This window comes from Petromyzon marinus, chromosome 68 (genome assembly GCF_048934315.1).
Source record: "Petromyzon marinus isolate PM22_M1 ecotype Great Lakes invasive population chromosome 68, UKy_Petmar_22M1.pri1.0, whole genome shotgun sequence".
NCBI lineage: Eukaryota > Metazoa > Chordata > Hyperoartia > Petromyzontiformes > Petromyzontidae > Petromyzon > Petromyzon marinus.
Genome location: NC_133734.1, coordinates 5,471,335 through 5,489,612, shown reverse-complemented (window position 1 = coordinate 5,489,612; position 18,278 = coordinate 5,471,335). Strand labels below are relative to the sequence as shown.

At 44.1% G+C, this 18,278-nt stretch overlaps 1 protein-coding gene across 6 annotated transcripts; it reads left to right on the top strand.

Moving 5' to 3' along the window:
- The first annotated feature begins 3,772 nt into the window (after positions 1–3,772).
- LOC116956876 (aerolysin-like protein) lies at positions 3,773–12,302 on the top strand. Of its 6 annotated transcripts, none has more exons than XM_076054837.1 (3): positions 3,773–3,895; positions 4,653–4,712; positions 10,427–12,302. In XM_076054837.1, exons 1-3 carry the CDS (start codon positions 3,788–3,790, stop codon positions 11,498–11,500), a joined length of 1,242 nt encoding a protein of 413 aa, XP_075910952.1. In that variant the 5' UTR covers positions 3,773–3,787; the 3' UTR covers positions 11,501–12,302. The 6 variants fall into 6 exon arrangements, with proteins under 6 accessions (XP_075910952.1, XP_032834621.2, XP_075910953.1 ...); XM_032978730.2 differs by lacking the exon at positions 10,427–12,302 and adding an exon at positions 5,273–6,305; XM_076054839.1 differs by having other exon boundaries at positions 3,863–3,902.
- Positions 12,303–18,278: the final 5,976 nt, after the last annotated feature.

The window sequence follows — 18,278 nt, the reverse complement described above, 5'->3', positions numbered from 1 at the left end:
TAGGTGCCTCGGTGAATGTATATGCTCTGACTTTAACATAGCTATTTCTGTGACCAGTTACAAGCTAATCACTCGGCTATTTCAATCCTAAATTCTATGCTAATTCCTTTGTCAAGGGGTGCCTCTGCGGATGTGTATACTTTAACTTAGCTATTTCAATGCTAAATTCTATGCTAATTCCTTTGTCAAGGGGTGCATTTGCGGATGTGTATCCTTTAACTTTAACATAGCCATTTCTGTGACCAGTCACAAGCTAATCACTCAGCCATTTCAATGCTAAATTATATACTAATTTCTTTGTCAAGGCGCTTTGTTTCTTCTCACACAGCTTAAAGGTCGTGATCTGAGCGTGGCTTTTTTCACTCCAGCGCTGTCCTCCAGACAGTCTCGTCCCTTCACCTGATGAAGGCCGCTTGTGTTGTGGCCGAAACGTCGTGATTTTTGTTATTATTATTATTTTTTACCTACGTGACTTTGCCCAATAGAACCAAAGAGTAGGGTGGCAGTTGCCAAAGCGTCCCACAATTGCTAAGCCTTGAAATGGGCCAATCTGGCTTAGGACTGAACAGGCCTCGTGTCAAGGCACATGTGTAATGTATGGATCTCTCCCTTTAACAATTGTCACGGCATTAACAATAAACTCAAACCCACGACAGTAACTACAGTGCCTTATCGTAGCATATGCTATGGGCCCTGCACAAACTCAATGTGGCAAAGTAACTCCGGTAGCTCTTGTTTGCCAGGTTTACAACTCTGCTGAATTGACACTTGGTTACATAGTTTAATTGTGGCGCTTTCCTTTTTTAAAACTTACGTCGACAAGGGAAACGTAAAGTTAGAATTCGTAACCTGTGATAGGAATTGTAAATGTGCTCTAAGGACAAGTAACCAGGCTATTGTGACCCGTGCCCACACTCAATCTGGCCTTGATTGTTATTGAGGACACGATGGTCATTAAAGCATGAGGAAATACGAGTTTTGAAGTTTCTTGGTTTGGCTGCGGGATCTTCTTGGTCAAATGCGACACGCCTCTCGCTCGCAACACCGTCCACGTGCACACCAGGACTTTGAGGGGTTGACGATAGTCCAACACTGCATTTTTTTTTCGTTTGGCTGCCAGCAAAGATACACCAACTGCACGATTGACCCCATGATACAGATCTCCCTCCCCAAAATCCCTGACTATTTATTCGCGTGCCTGCCTATTCTGATAAGTTAATGAATGGCGTGGCCGAACGCACCACCCATTTCTCCTAAGCCACCGTGACCTAGCGAATTTCACAAGGTTAAAAAAAAAACACATTGCGAATATATGCACCATTTATACTGGTAGGAACGAAGTTGTAAACTGAGTGTACCAGCCTGCAATAGATTAATGTGTCCGTCCGTCCGTCCCCTTTCAATACTTTAACGAAGTGAAATCTCGTGCTGTTGGGGTGTAAAAATAAAATTGCGCAAAATTCCAATGTTCCTACCAGCCCACCCTGCAGGGACCTGTTTAGTAACAACCACACTGGTTCCACTATCCATCCCACCGTTGCGCTTGCTACCATTCATTGGCATCTGGGCCCGCACAGGAAAAATGTGCGTAATATTGCTATTGTTATTTTAACCTTGTGGCGGGACCCCGGGGTCCCATAAGCCCCTGGCTCTCGCATAAACTCCGTAGCGACGTCATTTCATGTCTGTTGAAGGTGAACGACACGGCGATCTATTCCTCTCGACGAGCTTTACACGATGTGCTAATTAAAGTTTCTAAGTTTTGTTTCTTCTGCGCATTCGTTTTTGCTGTGCTTGGACGACGTGACGACAGAATTATCCATGCCAGTTGGGTCGCGGCATTTATGCATGCGGTGGGATGGAGTCGCCAAAAATGAATACATTCATTACAATTTTAACTTCCGATTATTCGGGACCCGGGGGTCGCGACATAAGGTTCATTTGTATGGTTAACTATACGTAACATTGACGTCAATCACTGTACCGAGTTGACCGTGAGTAATCTGAGATGTGAAGACAGGGGGGATTGGTGGCTAGGCTTGAGGAGATGGTGTGAGGGCGGGGGAGGAATGGGAGAGGGGGCCATGGAGATAAGAACCAACGTCGGCAAGAGTGAAGAGAGGCCTGTGGATGAAGTGATAACTGTACATGAAGGAGGGAACTGTGTGTGGTGGAGGTGGAATCTAGGGATTGAAACCCTTACCTGTTTCTGCGTGTTGGTGTGAAGAACGTCTGCCAAACCCCATTCAGACTGGAAACGATTATTCAGCATTATAATGTTTTTGAAATAGTACAGTGCCATTATAATGTAACTTTATCAAGATGGAATGAGACCAGACATGAACCTATGTTTAATCGGTTGCGCCCATTAAATACCTGCAATGCGGACACACCTTTCACACATCCTCAATATGCAGTTATGGCTCATGCCATTCCATTTCGAGGTGTTTGATGGAAGGAAACACATTATGTCACAATCAGAAGTTTACTTCCCGAGTAAAGCCCATTCGGCATGAAGCTTCTTTTCAAATGAGACTTGGCCAGCAGACAACAGCAAAGCATTCCACAAGTGAACATATTAATAACAAAAGAGTGAATCAAGAGGCACGTCGAGTTGGAAGATTTATGCTTAATAAGGTACTCATCAATACTAGCAATTACAAAATGACGATAGCATCGAGGCTGTTTATGTCCTTGTATGAGGAGGCCATATTCAAATTTGAAGGGGAAATAAGCAATATTAAAAAAAAAACTTTTATAAAAACACGCTTTTATTAAATGTACCGAACTAGTAATGGCAGAACTCCACGACTCCAGGAAGAAGCCCCGAAGCTTTCCATAACGTAAGGGACCGTGGCCAATTACAGCTAACGGCAGTTTACCGTGGACAATTACCATGCTGAAACATAACATATACAAAATAATCAGTTTAACACGTAGGCTTTCGCGACCAATATTATTCATAATAAAGGTTTTTGGGTTAGATCGCGTTTATTTATAAATGTGTCGTAACCCTCCACCACCCGACACGGCCAATCAGCAAAAAAAGTGTCACGTTGACAAAAGACAAATAATTCACTACTTCAGCCCACCGGTGTGTTGAAGAGTTAATCCACATTTACAGTTTGAGTACGACGTTTCGCTGGTAAATACTTCCAGCATCATCGGGCAATTCGCCAGAATTATGAATATACAAAATAATGTTTAAAAATACATATTTATTTGTAATGATATAATATAGTATTGTCATCAGTATGACATAAGCATACCAAGTTTGCAGTCGATACCACATTGTGAAGTGGGTAAAAATGGAGTTACAAGATTTGAGGATACAACAACAGACAGAGTGAATTAATAAAACGCGTGTAATAACAAAAAAAACCGTGAAAGCACTTGAATCCACAACTCAATCGACGCCCAAGAATTCGTTTCGGGACCGTGGTTCCATGAACCAGGCGCGTGGCGGTTGGTCGACTCATTAACGGCGGCTCACGCGGAACTGCACCCCGCCCTCCCACACAATGAGCGAGTCCTCACGCTGATTGGCTCGCGCTGATTGGTCTGGAGGGGAACGTGGGCGGAGGCCCGTGCGTGTAATTATACCACGTGACCTAAGCACCCCTCAATAGACTCTCAACAGACTCGCGTGGGAAGGGTGATTGAATCCATGAGGCGCCACCACGCGTGGCTCACACAAATGGGCGCGCGTGCAGGAAGCTCCGGCCATACAATTGGTGAATCCTCCACGATCATTCCCCCCACCCCCTACCCACGTGATTGGCCCTGCATGGGAAGGAACGCTCGCGTGATTGTACCACGTGACGTGCGCTCCGTCGATATAAAGGAGGGAGCGACCGACATACTGCATCTGCTCTTCACGGGATTGACTGCGCAGGTTCGTGGTGAGCTGGGTTCGTAGCTAGCTGGGCTTGATGTAGGAGTTGTTGTTGTGCCCCTGTTCAGACCATGTTGGGAGTGTGTCGCTTGTCTTTGTTCTTATTACTTTATTTTACTTTCTGTGTCTGATGTTTTTTTCTGTCATCTTTGAGGATTGATATCTTCGGCGCTATTAAGCCTAACGAGCTAAACCTTTCTAGACACACTTGCTGTGCGTAACGATCCAAGGTTTTATACTGTTTTGGTTTTGTCGGTAAAGTCACGTAGGTAAAATAAATGGAAACGACTAAATTAAGTCACGACGTTTCGGAGGAAACACAAGCTTCTGTCTTCAGGTGGAATAGTCGCTGCAGAATAGCTGTTGCTCAACAATGCTCACCTGCGACAATTATGGCAGGTGAGAATTGTGCCTAACTACTTCCGTTAGACCAACCTGCAATCTGAGGGTTGTATGGTAGAAGCTGAAAGCCCTTTCAACTTTGACTCTCAATTGATGGGAATTCTCATTCATTTTAATTTGTGCTGCCACTTAATCTTTTATAATCTAAGACTGATCTAATTTGACCCATTTTCAAACCGTCCTATCGTGCATTGCTGCAACCCTAAAATACGATTTCATGCCTCGTAACCACTGAATTGTGCCTGCTCTCTAAAAGACCTATGCTATCCCTCTTTTAGCCAGTATGATTCTTGCCAAGGTGATCTGCCTATGCAAACTTTGTCTTGACCTGCTTCTGTTCCTACGAACCGTGCAGGTCGACTGCAGCCAAGTCCCTGGATCGTCTATTCGAGCATTTGATTGTGGAAATAAAAATGTATTTGTGCTACCGCTCCCTGCAAAGTGACACATGCAGTCCTCTTGCATTGCCCCACCTCTGGATGGTCAACTGTGGCTGAGTGGAATGGACCAAACTCTATATCCTGCTGCTGTTTGATGTAGTGAGGAATAAGAAAAGTGACTGACTTTAGATACTCCCGGCCACCAATAATGCCCCGCAGTTCCATGAATGCACACTTGTGCTTAAAGGTCTAATTGTTCATTGATCAGCAGTGAGATCATTGTGTAGTGCACTTTTTGCTGTAATTGATTCCACAAATTGAATATGAAACGGTATTAATTTTGACTAGGATTTAGGTTTGACTTGCATACTTGCCCAAGATAAAACGCAATTTACCAACGTAAAATGCCCATTGTGCACTTTGGTATCCACTATTTTTCAGACCTTGCGAAGTATTTGTCGCTTTTTATGATACGAATGGTACACTAATCTACAGTTGCGTGTGACCTGGAGTAATGCATCTTTTATTTATTATACTAAAGCGGCCATAATGGGGTTGGGCTTTAAACATGACATGCTCTCCTTGTCTCTTCCAGGTTGATATAATGTCGTACCCACTTACGCTGCACATCATTGGAGGCCAAGGTGGAAATGCGTTCTCGTTTGATGGGAGGAGCAATGCGGCCACGCTGCAGAAACTCTCCGTGAGCGTTGGAGGCTGGCAAGTGAGGGGCGTGGAGGTGTGGCTGACTGACGGGCGAAGGCAGAAGTTCGGCACCGTGGATTTCTCTGCTCAGGAGTTTGAATTCCAGTCGGGCGAGTTCATGTCGCAGCTCTCCCTGTGGGGCAATGGGGCCGGCACGCGTCTGGGTGCCATCAAGTTCAGAACGAGCCGCAACCGCGAGTTCTTTGCCAAGATGACGGACTGGGGGCTCAAAACCGAGTACAAGATCGACGTGGGCTCTGGTGTCTGCTTGGGCGTTCAGGGCCGAGCGGGGGCCGACATCGACTGCATGGGCTTCCTGTTCATCAATGCTATAAAGTCGTCGGTGATCCAGAACATGAACTACCCAACTATGCACCAGGTTCTCCCCAACGTGCAGATGGAGGAGATTAAAGAAATGGAGTACATAAATGACACCAGCGTCGTGCAGTCTCACAGCTTCGAGAGCTCCAAGACAATTACCAAAAAGTCATCGTGGTCTACAACGAACAAGATTGAGTCTACCTTCAGCCTTAAAGTCTCGGCAGGCATCCCGGAGGTCGTGGAGGTGGAGGCTGGTTTCAGCTTCACCTTGAGCTCTGAGACCACGCACGCATTGGAGGAATCTGAGGAGCGGAAAGAAACTCTCACGTTCCCCGTCTCTGTTCCTCCACACAAGACCGTCACCGTTGTCGCCAACATCGGGCGTGCAAACATCGACCTCCCGTACACGGCCCTGCTGCGCATCACCTGCATGAACGGTGCTCTCTTTGACGTTCCCCTGAGTGGCGTCTACAAGGGGCTCACCTACACCAAGATGACCGCCCGTGCTACTGAGAAATAGAGCAGCATTTTGTACCCTGTTTGAGCAAATGTTCTGAAAGAATAATTGTGGCTGACGACGAATAAAAGCCTTCTGCATTGCACTGCCATTTTCTCTTTGCATCTTTGTGCGTTGCATGCGAGGCGTAAATGACGACTCGGAGGCAGATCTTCATGCAGGGGCTTGCGCCAGTTTTATTAAGGACTTTTCTTCGTACACGACTGTGGACTGCACGCTCACTGCCTACACGCCACACCCCAGGGGAAGGGTATTGGGTAAGTCCCTAGCACCCCCAGGCTACCCTAGCCTGGTGCTAATTTCCCCCTACCCTGGGTCCCAACTTCACACGTTCCTGGCTCCCCGCAACAACCTCAATCACGTCACGAGTCCCCCACCTAAATATCCCAGGGGGACATGATGTCACCATCCCGCCCCCTGTTCATGACGTCACTATACGTGACGTCATCGTACCGGAGGGCGAGCGTGATATTACGTCACTAACTACTACGATACACGTTAGAAACTTACATTTTTTACTAGGATTGTTTATGGATGTGGATATTTCACCATTTGCTGTGGTTGAAGGCTTGTTTTGTCGTTCGATTGAGCTTTCATAACCTCTATTCCCCATTGCGTGACCGTTCTTGAAATGGTGAGTCGGTGGCATTATATATTTCACTTTATTTTATCGTTGTCAAATGACCATGCAATGCACCACTTAAAATGGGATTATATTTGCAATGGGCAAAACATTCCTAAATGGCTGCCTGCCATCAGGCCCTGCTGGTGGATAACGATGAAGCTTTAATGAAAATGTCCGTCCAAGCATTAACAAAGACTTGGCACAAAGCACGCTTCAATCTTGCTCCCAGGCAGCAATTCACTGTTTTGGTTCGTCTGGCTCCCAGACCACAGGTACGTCAATGGACCCCAGTAATATCGACGTGCTGGCATCACTATCGCCCTCCACCACCCACACGGATTTTTTTTTTTATTCTCTTCAAAATTCCCGTACACTAGTCTCGACTGGCTATTGAATCGCTTGCCTGCCTATTCTGAGGTTGAAAAGCGTGGCCTAGCCGTATCACCCATTTATCCGAGGTAAATCCTAACCCAGCAACATTCACAAGGATTAACAGCGACTCGTAATATTTCAGTGAGTTTATATGCACCATTTATTAATTGCCTAGCCACACTGCTTATACGATTAATCCCACGGTTGTGCTTGCTGCTATTTCGTGGCAACTGAACCCGCAAACGAACACGTGACCTAATATTGTTGTTATTGCGGTTAATTATAGGTAACGTTGACATCCATCCCTGTACTTAACTCCGAGAAGTGAAGGCAGGGGCTTGGTGGGTGGGATTGAGGAGACGAGGGGGGTAGAGGGAGGGGCTGTCGGCAATGAGTGGAGAGAAGAGCGAGCTGTGGATGGAGATAACTTTACATGAAAGAGTGGAGCTGTGTGTGTGATGGAGGTGGAACAGAGGACTGGAACCCTTAACTGTCTGTGTAATGGTGTGAAGAATGTCCGCTCCACCCCATTAAGACTGGAAACCATTAAGCATTGTTATGGTTTTGCAATTGTACAGTAAGTCGCATTCTAATGAAGAAATTATACCAAACATTCACGTATTTTTTTTATCTGTTACAACTATTATGTGCATGCAAGGTGAAGACGCCCTCCACACGTCCTCATAACGTAGTTTTGGCTCGTATCATTCCATTTAACGGTGTTTGACGTCAGAAACCCCATTAAATCAGAATGAGAAGTTTATTTCCAGAGTAGAGCACATTGACTCAGAAACTCATTTTCAAGGGACACTCGGCCAGCAGACAATATGAAAGCATTCCACAATTGAACAAATGAGTTTCAAAAAAATATCCAGAGGCACGTTCAGTTCAAAGGTCTATACTCAATAAGGCACCTATTAGCAATATGAATTACAAGACGGCGATGGTAGCGAGGCTGATTTGACCTTTTACGCGTGGGTCATGTTATCGGGACCGTGATTGCATTAACGAGGCGCGTGCCAGTAGCTCGGCTCATTAACGGCGCCTCCCATAATGAGCGCGCGTGCATGGAACTTCCACCCGTGCAATGAGCGTATCATCACACTGATTGGCTCGCGATGATTGCCTTCTCCCTCCCACCCCCATGATTGGCCAGGGATGGGAAGGCACGCCCGCGTGATTGTACCACGTGATGTGCACTCCCTTGTACATAAAGCAAAGGCAGAACCAACATAATATTTGCGCTTCACGGAGCCGACTACTTAGGTAAGTGTGGTGCCTAGCTTTACACGATTTAGGTAAAGTTGTTGTTTGACCTTTCGCATTCGCAAATAAATTCACTAGTGTCTCTTTGTCCATAGATACATTAACTGGGTGCTTACTCTTTGTTTTTTTCGGTAAAGTCACGTAGATAAAACAAAATCAAAATAAAAGAAAACAACTAAATCAAATCACGACGTTTTGGATGCAACACAATATTCCGTCTTCAGGTGGAACAGTCACAGCAAGACAGCTGCATGCAGCTGTGATGCATGTGATGCCTCCGAAACGTCGTGATTTGATTTAGTAGTAGTTTTTTTTAATTTTTATTTTGTTTCATCTACGTGACTTTACCGAAAAAACAAACGGTGAATCCTTGCAGTCGCGAAAGCTTCAAATCTAGAATTAACTGGGTGCTTTTTGCCGTTCAATGGTTTGCACCGGCTTTTTAAAAAAATCGTGGGTTGCTCTCCCTGCATTTTTTTAAAACTATCCCTGCTCGGTACCGTTTCTATTTCTCACCCGCCACGGATAATTGCCGTGGTTGAGAATCTGCTGGAATTTGGTTCATTAGCATAGCGTGCCTATCCACTGGGAAACTCCTCTTTACTGACCTAAAATCTGAGGGTTGCATGAGGAAGCTTAAAGCCCTGCAACTTCTGCATCATAGTTTGTGGGAGTTCTCTTTAATTGTTTTAAAACGTAAGGCTGGTCTAATATGACAAGTTTTGCAAACCGTCCTATCAACTTGCCACAACCCTAATATAATTCCACGCCTAATGACTATCTGGATTGTGCCTGCTCTCTAAACGGCCTCTGCTAGGCATTTTTGAGCCAGGTTGGTTGTCTTGAATTGTAGGGTTTAATCTGATTTCCCCACACTATGTTAAACCAACTGCTCCTGTTACTATCTACTGTGTAGGTCGACTGCAGCCAAGTGCCTGGATCGTCTATCCAAGATTTTTTTTATTGTTCGTGGAAAGAGAAATGTATTTGTGCTACCTCTCCCTGCAACCTGAGATGTGCAGCCCTCTTGTATTGCCCCACTGATAGATGGGATACTGTGGCCGTGTGGATCGAGGGTTGTGGAATTGACTGTATTGTATATGCTGATGGTTGATGTAGGAAGGTAAAGTAACGTTAATTGTTTTTGATACTCCCAGCCGCCAATAACGCCCCGCAGTTCCAAGAGCATGCACACTTGTGCCTAAAGATTAACTGTTAATTACTCAGTGGTGGGTTCAAAATCGGGCACTTTTTACTGAGCAATACCTTGCAGAAGCAATATTACAATCTAGCATGGATGGCGTGAAGTTTGCTTATTTTACTTGACAAAATGTGAAACCATAATTTACTTTAATGATGAACATAAATGAATGGCAATTGGGTATAGATTTGGTGCCCAATACTTTTTCATCCCTTCTAAAGTATAAGAAAGCACAACTTTAACATGAATGGTACACTAAACTCCATTTGATGGTGAACTCTAATGATTGTCTATTTATACTGGGGCAACCAAAATGGTTTCGGCATTAAACATGCTCTCCCTTCATCATGGGGCCTCTTTTGCCAGTACCAAAATATGAGAATAGGTTTTCACCTTTCTCATTTTGGTACTGTCAACGGAGGTCCCATGATGTAGATGCTCAACCCAAGCCCTCGTTACTGTGATAATTATTGTCTTTGTGCTGGACACCTTTTGGCGTCCTCTGGTCTAACACCGTTTGAGACTAGGCTCAAACGAAAGCTGTCTCTGGTGTGAACCAATCGGGTTCAAAGACAATGCATATATTATCAAAAAATGTTTCATTCTGACCACAAGCATTGTGGTTAATGCAAACATGATTCCTTGTAAAAGGTTTCAGTTTGGTGTTTGAACATCTTAACACAGCTGTTTTGTGCCAGAAAGGGGAAACGAATTCTCATCCTCTCCCTTCTGTCTCTTCCAGGTTGACATAATGTCGTACCCACTTACACTGCACATCATTGGAGGCCAAGGTGGAAATGCGTTCTCGTTTGATGGGAGGAGCAATGCGGCCATGCTGCAAAAACTCTCCGTGAGCGTTGGAGGCTGGCAAGTGAGGGGCGTGGAGGTGTGGCTGACTGACGGGCGAAGGCAGAAATTCGGCACCGTGGACTTCTCTGCGCAGCAGTTTGAATTCCAGTCGGGCGAGTTCATGTCGCAGCTCTCCCTGTGGGGCAATGGGGCCGGCACGCGTCTGGGTGCCATCAAGTTCAGAACGAGCCGCAACCGCGAGTTCTTTGCCAAGATGACGGACTGGGGGCTCAAGACCGAGTACAAAATCGACGTGGGCTCCGGCGTCTGCTTGGGCGTTCAGGGCCGAGCGGGGGCCGACATCGACTGCATGGGCTTCCTTTTCATCAATGATATAAAGTCGTCAGTGATCCAGAACATGAACTACCCAACTATGCACCAGGTTCTGCCCAACGTGCAGATGGAGGAGATTAATAAAATGCAGTACACAAACGACACCAGCGTCGTGCAATCTTGCACCTTCGATGGCTCCAAGAACATAACCAAAAAGTCATCGTGGTCTACGATCAGCAAGATCGAGTCCACCTTCAGCCTGACTGTCTCGGCAGGCATCCCTGAGGTCGTGGAGGAGGGGGCTGAGTTCAGCTTCACCTTGAGCTCTGAGATCACGCACGCATTGGAGGAATCTGTGGACTGGATGGAAACTCTCACGTTCCCCGTCTCTGTTCCTCCACACAAGACCGTCACCGTTGTCGCCAACATCGGGCGTGCAAACATCGACCTCCCGTACACGGCCCTGCTGCGCATCACCTGCATGAACGGCGCTCTCTTTGACGTTCCCCTGAGTGGCGTCTACAAGGGGCTCGCCTATTCCAAAAATGACTGCGTGTGCTACTTGGAGCTAGAACAGCATTTTGTATCTTTTTTTATCAAATGTTTGAGTAATTGGATCCGAATTTGCAATAAAAGCCTTCTGCACTGCAAATTTCTCTTTTCATGTTTTGTAGTTGCATATATGGTATTTTAACTTTCCTATTTGCCTTCAGTTTAAGGGTTTACATACATGGGCCTTTCACCCGTGCTTGTAGCTGTTAACAGGACTTAATTTGTAGTTCCAATGAGCTTCACATGCTTGATTACTCATTTATTTAAACAACCAGTTGATGGCATTATGTTTCCACTCGATTTCAGCATTGTCAAATAAGCATGCTATGCAGCACTTGGATGGGATTTGATTTGAAGATAGCCAGTACATACTGACATGGCTGCTTTTTTCCTGCAACTGCGGTTCAGTATATAGTATGGATTGAACGGAAACTTCACTGTCCAATAGTTAACAAAGACATCACCAAGGCACACTTATTATTGCTCCTGGTTTCACTGCTTGTAACGCCATTTCCATGAGCTACTCATTTTGTTAAAAACTCATTTTGTTAAAACAAAATGAGTTGCTCAGGCTAATGACTGAGTCGGCATCAAGGTACGTAGAATGCTTGAACATCTTTTCAAAATTGTCACTGCATTAATAATACACTACCTCCGATAGTAACGACAGTTGCAAAAAAATGTTTCTTTCCAGAATTGCATCTCGTCTGGATTGACACTCTGTTACAGAGCTTAAATATGGCAAATCCATATAAAAATGGCTGAATGTCAATCGGGATTCCAATTCTTAAGCTTTATCTGTGTTTAGGAATTGTTAACTCTCAAGTGACCAGGTTTCCTAACCAGGCCGTGACCCGTGTTCTTTTTGCCTTCATCTTTCCTGGCCGTGGTTATTGACATAGTGGTCATCAATAACTGATTAATTAGACGTTTTGGTAGCACAATGCGTTGTTTGTTTGGTTCTGCTGCATGATCCTCCTCGTCAACTAAGACTCGCCTCACACTAGCTATAATCACCGGCCACGTTCACACCAGAACTTTGAGAGGTTGAATAGGGCCGAAAATTGCATCGGTTTATTTGTCCGGCTCTCAGCACACGGGTACACCAATGGACCAATGTAATATCGACGTGCTGGTGGCACGATTGCCCCCCCCCCCCCAATGCAAATCTCCTTCCCCAAAATTCCTGTCCAGTGGTCACGTGACTGGCAATTTAATCACGTGCTTGCCTATCCTGAGGATGAAGGGTGTGGCTTACCATACAACCCATTTATCCTAGGTAAATCCTAATCCAGCAACATTCACAAGCATTACCGACTAAATTTTTTGCAGTATGAATATATGCAACATGTATTAGTTACAGTTATATATTCTTAGCTCTTTCGGTAAAGTCACGTTGAAGAGAAACAATAAAATAATAAAATATAAAAAAATAAAAATTCTCACGACGTTTCGACCATAACACAAACGGTCGTCATCAGGTGTGTCGGTCTGCATTAACTTATTTATTTTTAAACGGTGTATTTATTTAAAAAAAACGTTAGCGCCATGCGCAGCGATTTGGCAGTTTATTTAGAAGGACTAGTCTATCTATGTTCTGAAAAGAGGAGGGGGGAGACGAAAAATTAATGTATGCTGTCTGAAAGCCACTGTAAGCGTGAACATACAATTAAGACCTGAAATGGTTAATCAAATCTTTCCAATGATTGCTAAGCCAGAATCCATCTTCTCGGTTGAAATTGTCTCTGTGCTTGTATATGTGGATAGCCTCATGAACGAATCTCTCATGGTAGCCAGATGGCTTACAAAGAACCTCTGTCTTGGAAAAGTCAATGTCATGTGAGCCTACTGAATTATAACAATGATCTGCCACGGCCGAGGTGTTGGCCTACCGTGTTTAAGGCCTGCTTTGTGTTCACGAATACGGTCCGAGACATGGCGTTTGGTTTCTACAATGTAACTACTACCACAGAGGCAACTTAGTTTGTAGACACCAGGGTACTGTATGTCCGGAATCACATCTTTTACAGATGGAACCAGATCATGGATTTTATGTAATGTGTTGAAAGGGACCTGGATCTTGTGTTTATTCAAGATTTTGGAGATCTTTTTGTGAACCCCGCAATGTAGGGTAAAGTGATGGTTTTGAAAGGCTCCTCAAGAGGGTCCTTCTTCATGGTTTGAGTGATAGCTTTACGGATTGTATAGTCGGAGTAACCATTAGCCTTAAGAGCTTGGTGTACGTGCTGCCTATGTGTTCCTGGTCGGATATGCATTGGGCTCTATGGTACAGAGTCTTAATGAGAGAATTCTTCTGTGATGGATGGTGGTGGGAATCCGGTTTCAGATAAGCATCCGTATGGGTAGTTTTCCTGTAGACAGAGTGGTTCATTGAACCATCAGGTCTCTTTTTTATTAAGACATCCAAAAAAGGTAGCTTGCCATCTTTTTCGACTTCCATGGTAAATCTGATGGCTGGGTGTATGGAATTGATGTGGTCGAAGAATTGGTCTAGAGCAGGCCGGCCATGTGGCCAGATGACAAAAGTGTCATCCACGTACCTCTTCCATAAGGTTGGCCGCAGAGTGGCAGTCTGGATGGCGTCAGTCTCAAGTTTCTCCATGAAAATGTTAGCTATAACCGGAGATAGGGGGGAGCCCATTGGGGTGCCCTCAGTTTGTTTGTAGAAACTTCCATTCCAAGTGAAGCATGTATTGGTTAAACAGTGTCTCACTAGGGGGGGTACCTCAGTGTTTAGTCCTTGATGAACCAAGTCTTCAATGATTGCGATGGTGTCAGGTACAGGAACCTTGGTGAATAAGGAAACTACATCAAAACTGACAAGCAGGTCGTCTTGGGACAGGGAAATACCCTTGATTGTCGATACCAGGTGAGTAGAATTTTGTACAGCAGAGGTGTTTTTTTCAGTGAAAGGACGCAGGATTTCAGACAAACAAAAAAACGAGCCAGTTTGTAGGTGGGGGAGTTGATAGTAGAGACGATGGGACGAAGGGGTGTATCTACTTTATGTATTTTTGGTAACCTGTATAATCTTGGTGGCCTGTCAGCAGAAGGTTTCAACGAAAACTGTTTAGATTGATCAATTAATGCCGTTGAATTAGAAATTATTTTGTTGGTTTGTGTGACGAGGCTGTTGGTGGGATCTCTTTTTATTTTTGTATAACTACCATCGTCGAGTAATTCTTTAATTTTGTTGTTGTATTCTATTTTATCCATGATGATAGTAGCATTGCCCTTGTCAGCTGAGAGGACTACAATATAATCCCTCTTTTTTAATTTATATAATTCAAAACGCTCATCTTTGCTGAGGTTGCTAGCTGGCATCGTAGCGTTTTTTAGGGTTGCAGCGATTTCAGATCTTGCTACGTCTGCAGCGATGTGACCCAAGCCCCTGAGAGCAACGTCTACTTGGGCAATTATATCATTAACTGGTATGTGTTTAGGTGTGACTGCAAAGTTTAGACCTTTAGCTAAAACGGATTTCAGACCATCGGAAATAGAACTGTTACTGCGATTAATTACGACTTTGTTAACGTCTAACTTTTTGGTGTGTGGGTCCGGTCTTTTGTTGAAGAGGAGGTTAAATTTGGAAATCAGGTTGTCCTTACATTTGGTCGACATAGTAGCAGTTGAAGAGGCAGTCATATTGTCTACATGTTCCCAATCCGATGTGGACATTGTTGCCGTCAATGATAAGTGTGATTTGTAGAGTGTCTTGTCTAACTGATCTAGTTCGGTGCGTATAAGTCTGATTTTTTCTGAGATAAGAGCTAAGCTAGTTTTGAAAAGAATTAGTTTCGCATTAGAAGAAGTTACAGCAGCAGAGGTCAGTGTAAATGCGAATTACTCGACGATGGTAGTTATGCAAAAATAAAAAGAGATCCCACAAACAGCCTCGTCACACAAACCAACAAAATAATTTCTAATTCAACTGCATTAATTGATCAATCTAAACAGTTTTCGTTGAAACCTTCTGCTGCCAGGCCACCAAGATTATACGGCTTACCAAAAATACATAAAGTAGATACACCCCTTCGTCCCATCGTCTCTACTATCAACTCCCCCACCTACAAACTGGCTCGTTTTTTTGTCTGTTATCCTGCGTCCTTTCACTGAAAAAAACACCTCTGCAATACAAAATTCTTCTCACCTGGTATCGACAATCAAGGGTATTTCCCTGTCCCCAGACGACCTGCTTGTCAGTTTTGATGTAGTTTCCTTATTCACCAAGGTTCCTGTACCTGACACCATTGCAATCATTGAAGACTTGGTTCATCAAGGACTAAACACTGAGGTACCCCCCCTGGTGAGACACTGTTTAACCAATACATACTTCACTTGGAATGGAACTTTCTACAAACAAACTGAGGGCACCCCAATGGGCTCCCCCCTATCTCCGGTTATAGCTAACATTTTCATGGAGAAACTTTGAGACTGACGCCATCCAGACTGCCACTCTGCGCTCAACCTTATGGAAGAGGTACGTGGATGACACTTTTGTCATATGGCCACATGGCCGGCCTGCTCTAGACCAATTCTTCGACCACATCAATTCCATACACCCAGCCATCAGATTTACCATGGAAGTGGAAAAAGATGGCAAGCTACCTTTTTTGGATGTCTTAATAAAAAAGAGACCTGATGGTTCAATGAGCCACTCTGTCTACAGGAAAGCTACCCATACGGATGCTTATCTGAAACCGGATTCCCACCACCATCCATCACAGAAGAATTATGTCATCAAGACTCTGTTCCATAGAGCCCAATGCATATCCGACCAGGAACACATAGACAGTGAACTCAAGCATGTACACCAAGCTCTTAAGGCTAATGGTTACTCCGACTATACAATCCGTAAAGCTATCACTCAAACCATGAAGAAGGACCCTCTTGAGGAGCCTTTCAAAACCATCACTTTACCCTACATTGCGGGGATCACAAAAAAGATCTCCAAAATCTTGAATAAACACAAGATCCAGGTCCGATTCAACACATTACATAAAATCCGTGATCTGGTTCCGTCTGTAAAAGATGTGATTCCGGACATACAGTACCCTGGTGTGTACAAACTAGGTTGCCTCTGTGGTAGTAGTTACATTGGAGAAACCAAACGCCATGTCTCGGACCGTATTCGTGAACACAAAGCAGACCTTAAACACGGTAGGACCAACACCTCGGCCGTGGCAGATCATTGTTATAATTCAGTAGGCTCACATGACATTGACTTTTCCAAGACAGAGGTTATTTGTAAGCCATCTGGCTACCATGAGAGATTCGTTCATGAGGCTATCCACATATACAAGCACAGATACACTTTCAACCAAGAAGATGGATTCTGGCTTAGCAATCATTGGAAAGATTTGATTAACCATTTCAGGTCTTAATTGTATGTTCACGCTTACAGTGGCTTTCAGACAGCATACATTAATTTTTCGTCTCCCCCCTCCTATTTTCAGAACATAGATGGACTAGTCCTTCTAAATAAACTGCCAAATCGCTGAGCGTGGCGCTAACGTTTTTTTAAATAAATACACCGTATAAAAATAAATTAATTAATGCAAACCGACACACCTGATGACGACCGTTTGTGTTATGGTCGAAACGTCGTGAGAATTTTTATTGTTTTATATATATTATTATTTTATTGTTTCCCTTCAACGTGACTTTACCGAAAGAGCTAAGAATATGAATTACTGCAGTCACGAAAGCTTTAAATCAAAATAGTTACAGTTATTTAAAAACGCACTGGTTACACTGTCAATCCCACGTTTGTGCTCTCTGCCATTTAGTGGCAAATGAGCCCACAAACGAAAAAGGGACCTAACATTACTTTTGTTATTATTGCAGTTAATTATAAATAACATTGACAACAATCCCTGTACCGAGATTACTGGGAGTGGCCCATTTATCCCAAGAACATTCACGAAGTTTAAAAGCCACTAATTATAATGCAGTGTGAATATGTGCACCATGTGTTCATAACACAACCACACTGGTTACACTATTAATCCCACCATTGCGCTTGCGCCATTTAGTGGCAAATAGGCCCACAATAATCGCGAGCCAATCAGTGCGCGGATTCACTAATTGGATGGGTGGCACTTCCTCCACGCGCGCCTATTTTTTTCGACCCCGTTAATAAGCCGAGCGACGAGCGCTGTGGCATCTCATGAATGCAATCACGATTCCCATATGAGTCTGTTGAGAGTCCATTGAGGGGAGCTCACTTCACGGGGCATAATTACGCGCGCATGCCTCCGCCCATCATTCCCCTCCAGACAGATCATCGAGAGCCAATAGGCGTGAGGATTCGCTCATTGCATGGGCGGCAGTTCCAGCATGCGCACCCATCGTGTGAGCTACCGTTTATGAGTTGAGCTTCTGAGACTCACTTCGATAATGGCGTCACGATCCCGATATGAGGCCGTGAGAATGAATTGAGTTGTGAATTCAAGCGATTTTAGAGAGTTGTATTGTTTAACATGGAATCTATCTCTTATAATTCCTAGTGTTAATAAGTGCCTTATTGAGTACAAACCTTTGAACTGTACCTGCCTCTGATGACTTTCAATCGTAACTTATTTGTACAATTGTGGAATGCTTTGATATTGTCTGCTTGCCGGGTCTCTTTTGAAAATTTGCTTCCTAGCTCACTGGGCTTTACTGTGGAAACAGACTTTTCATTCTAATAGAACGTGTGTTCTAACATCAAATACCTTTCAATGGAATGACATGGACCAAAACTAAGCAATGAGGATGTGTGAAAGGTGTGTCCATATTGCAAGTATTTGATGGACTTAACCAATTAAACATACTTCATGTCTGGTATAATTTATTGATTAGAATATGACTTCATAATGTCACTGTACTATTTCAAAACCATTTTAATGCTTATTGAT

Bases quoted from the DNA above. Each gene is read 5' to 3' on its own strand.
- LOC116956876 (XM_076054837.1), top strand. From the start codon at position 3,788: ATGGGAAGGAACGCTCGCGTGATTGTACCACGTGACGTGCGCTCCGTC. The intron at 3,896-4,652 runs GTTCGTGGTGAG...CGAACCGTGCAG, and splicing joins TCACGGGATTGACTGCGCAG to GTCGACTGCAGCCAAGTCCC. The intron at 4,713-10,426 runs GTATTTGTGCTA...TGTCTCTTCCAG, and splicing joins TTGATTGTGGAAATAAAAAT to GTTGACATAATGTCGTACCC.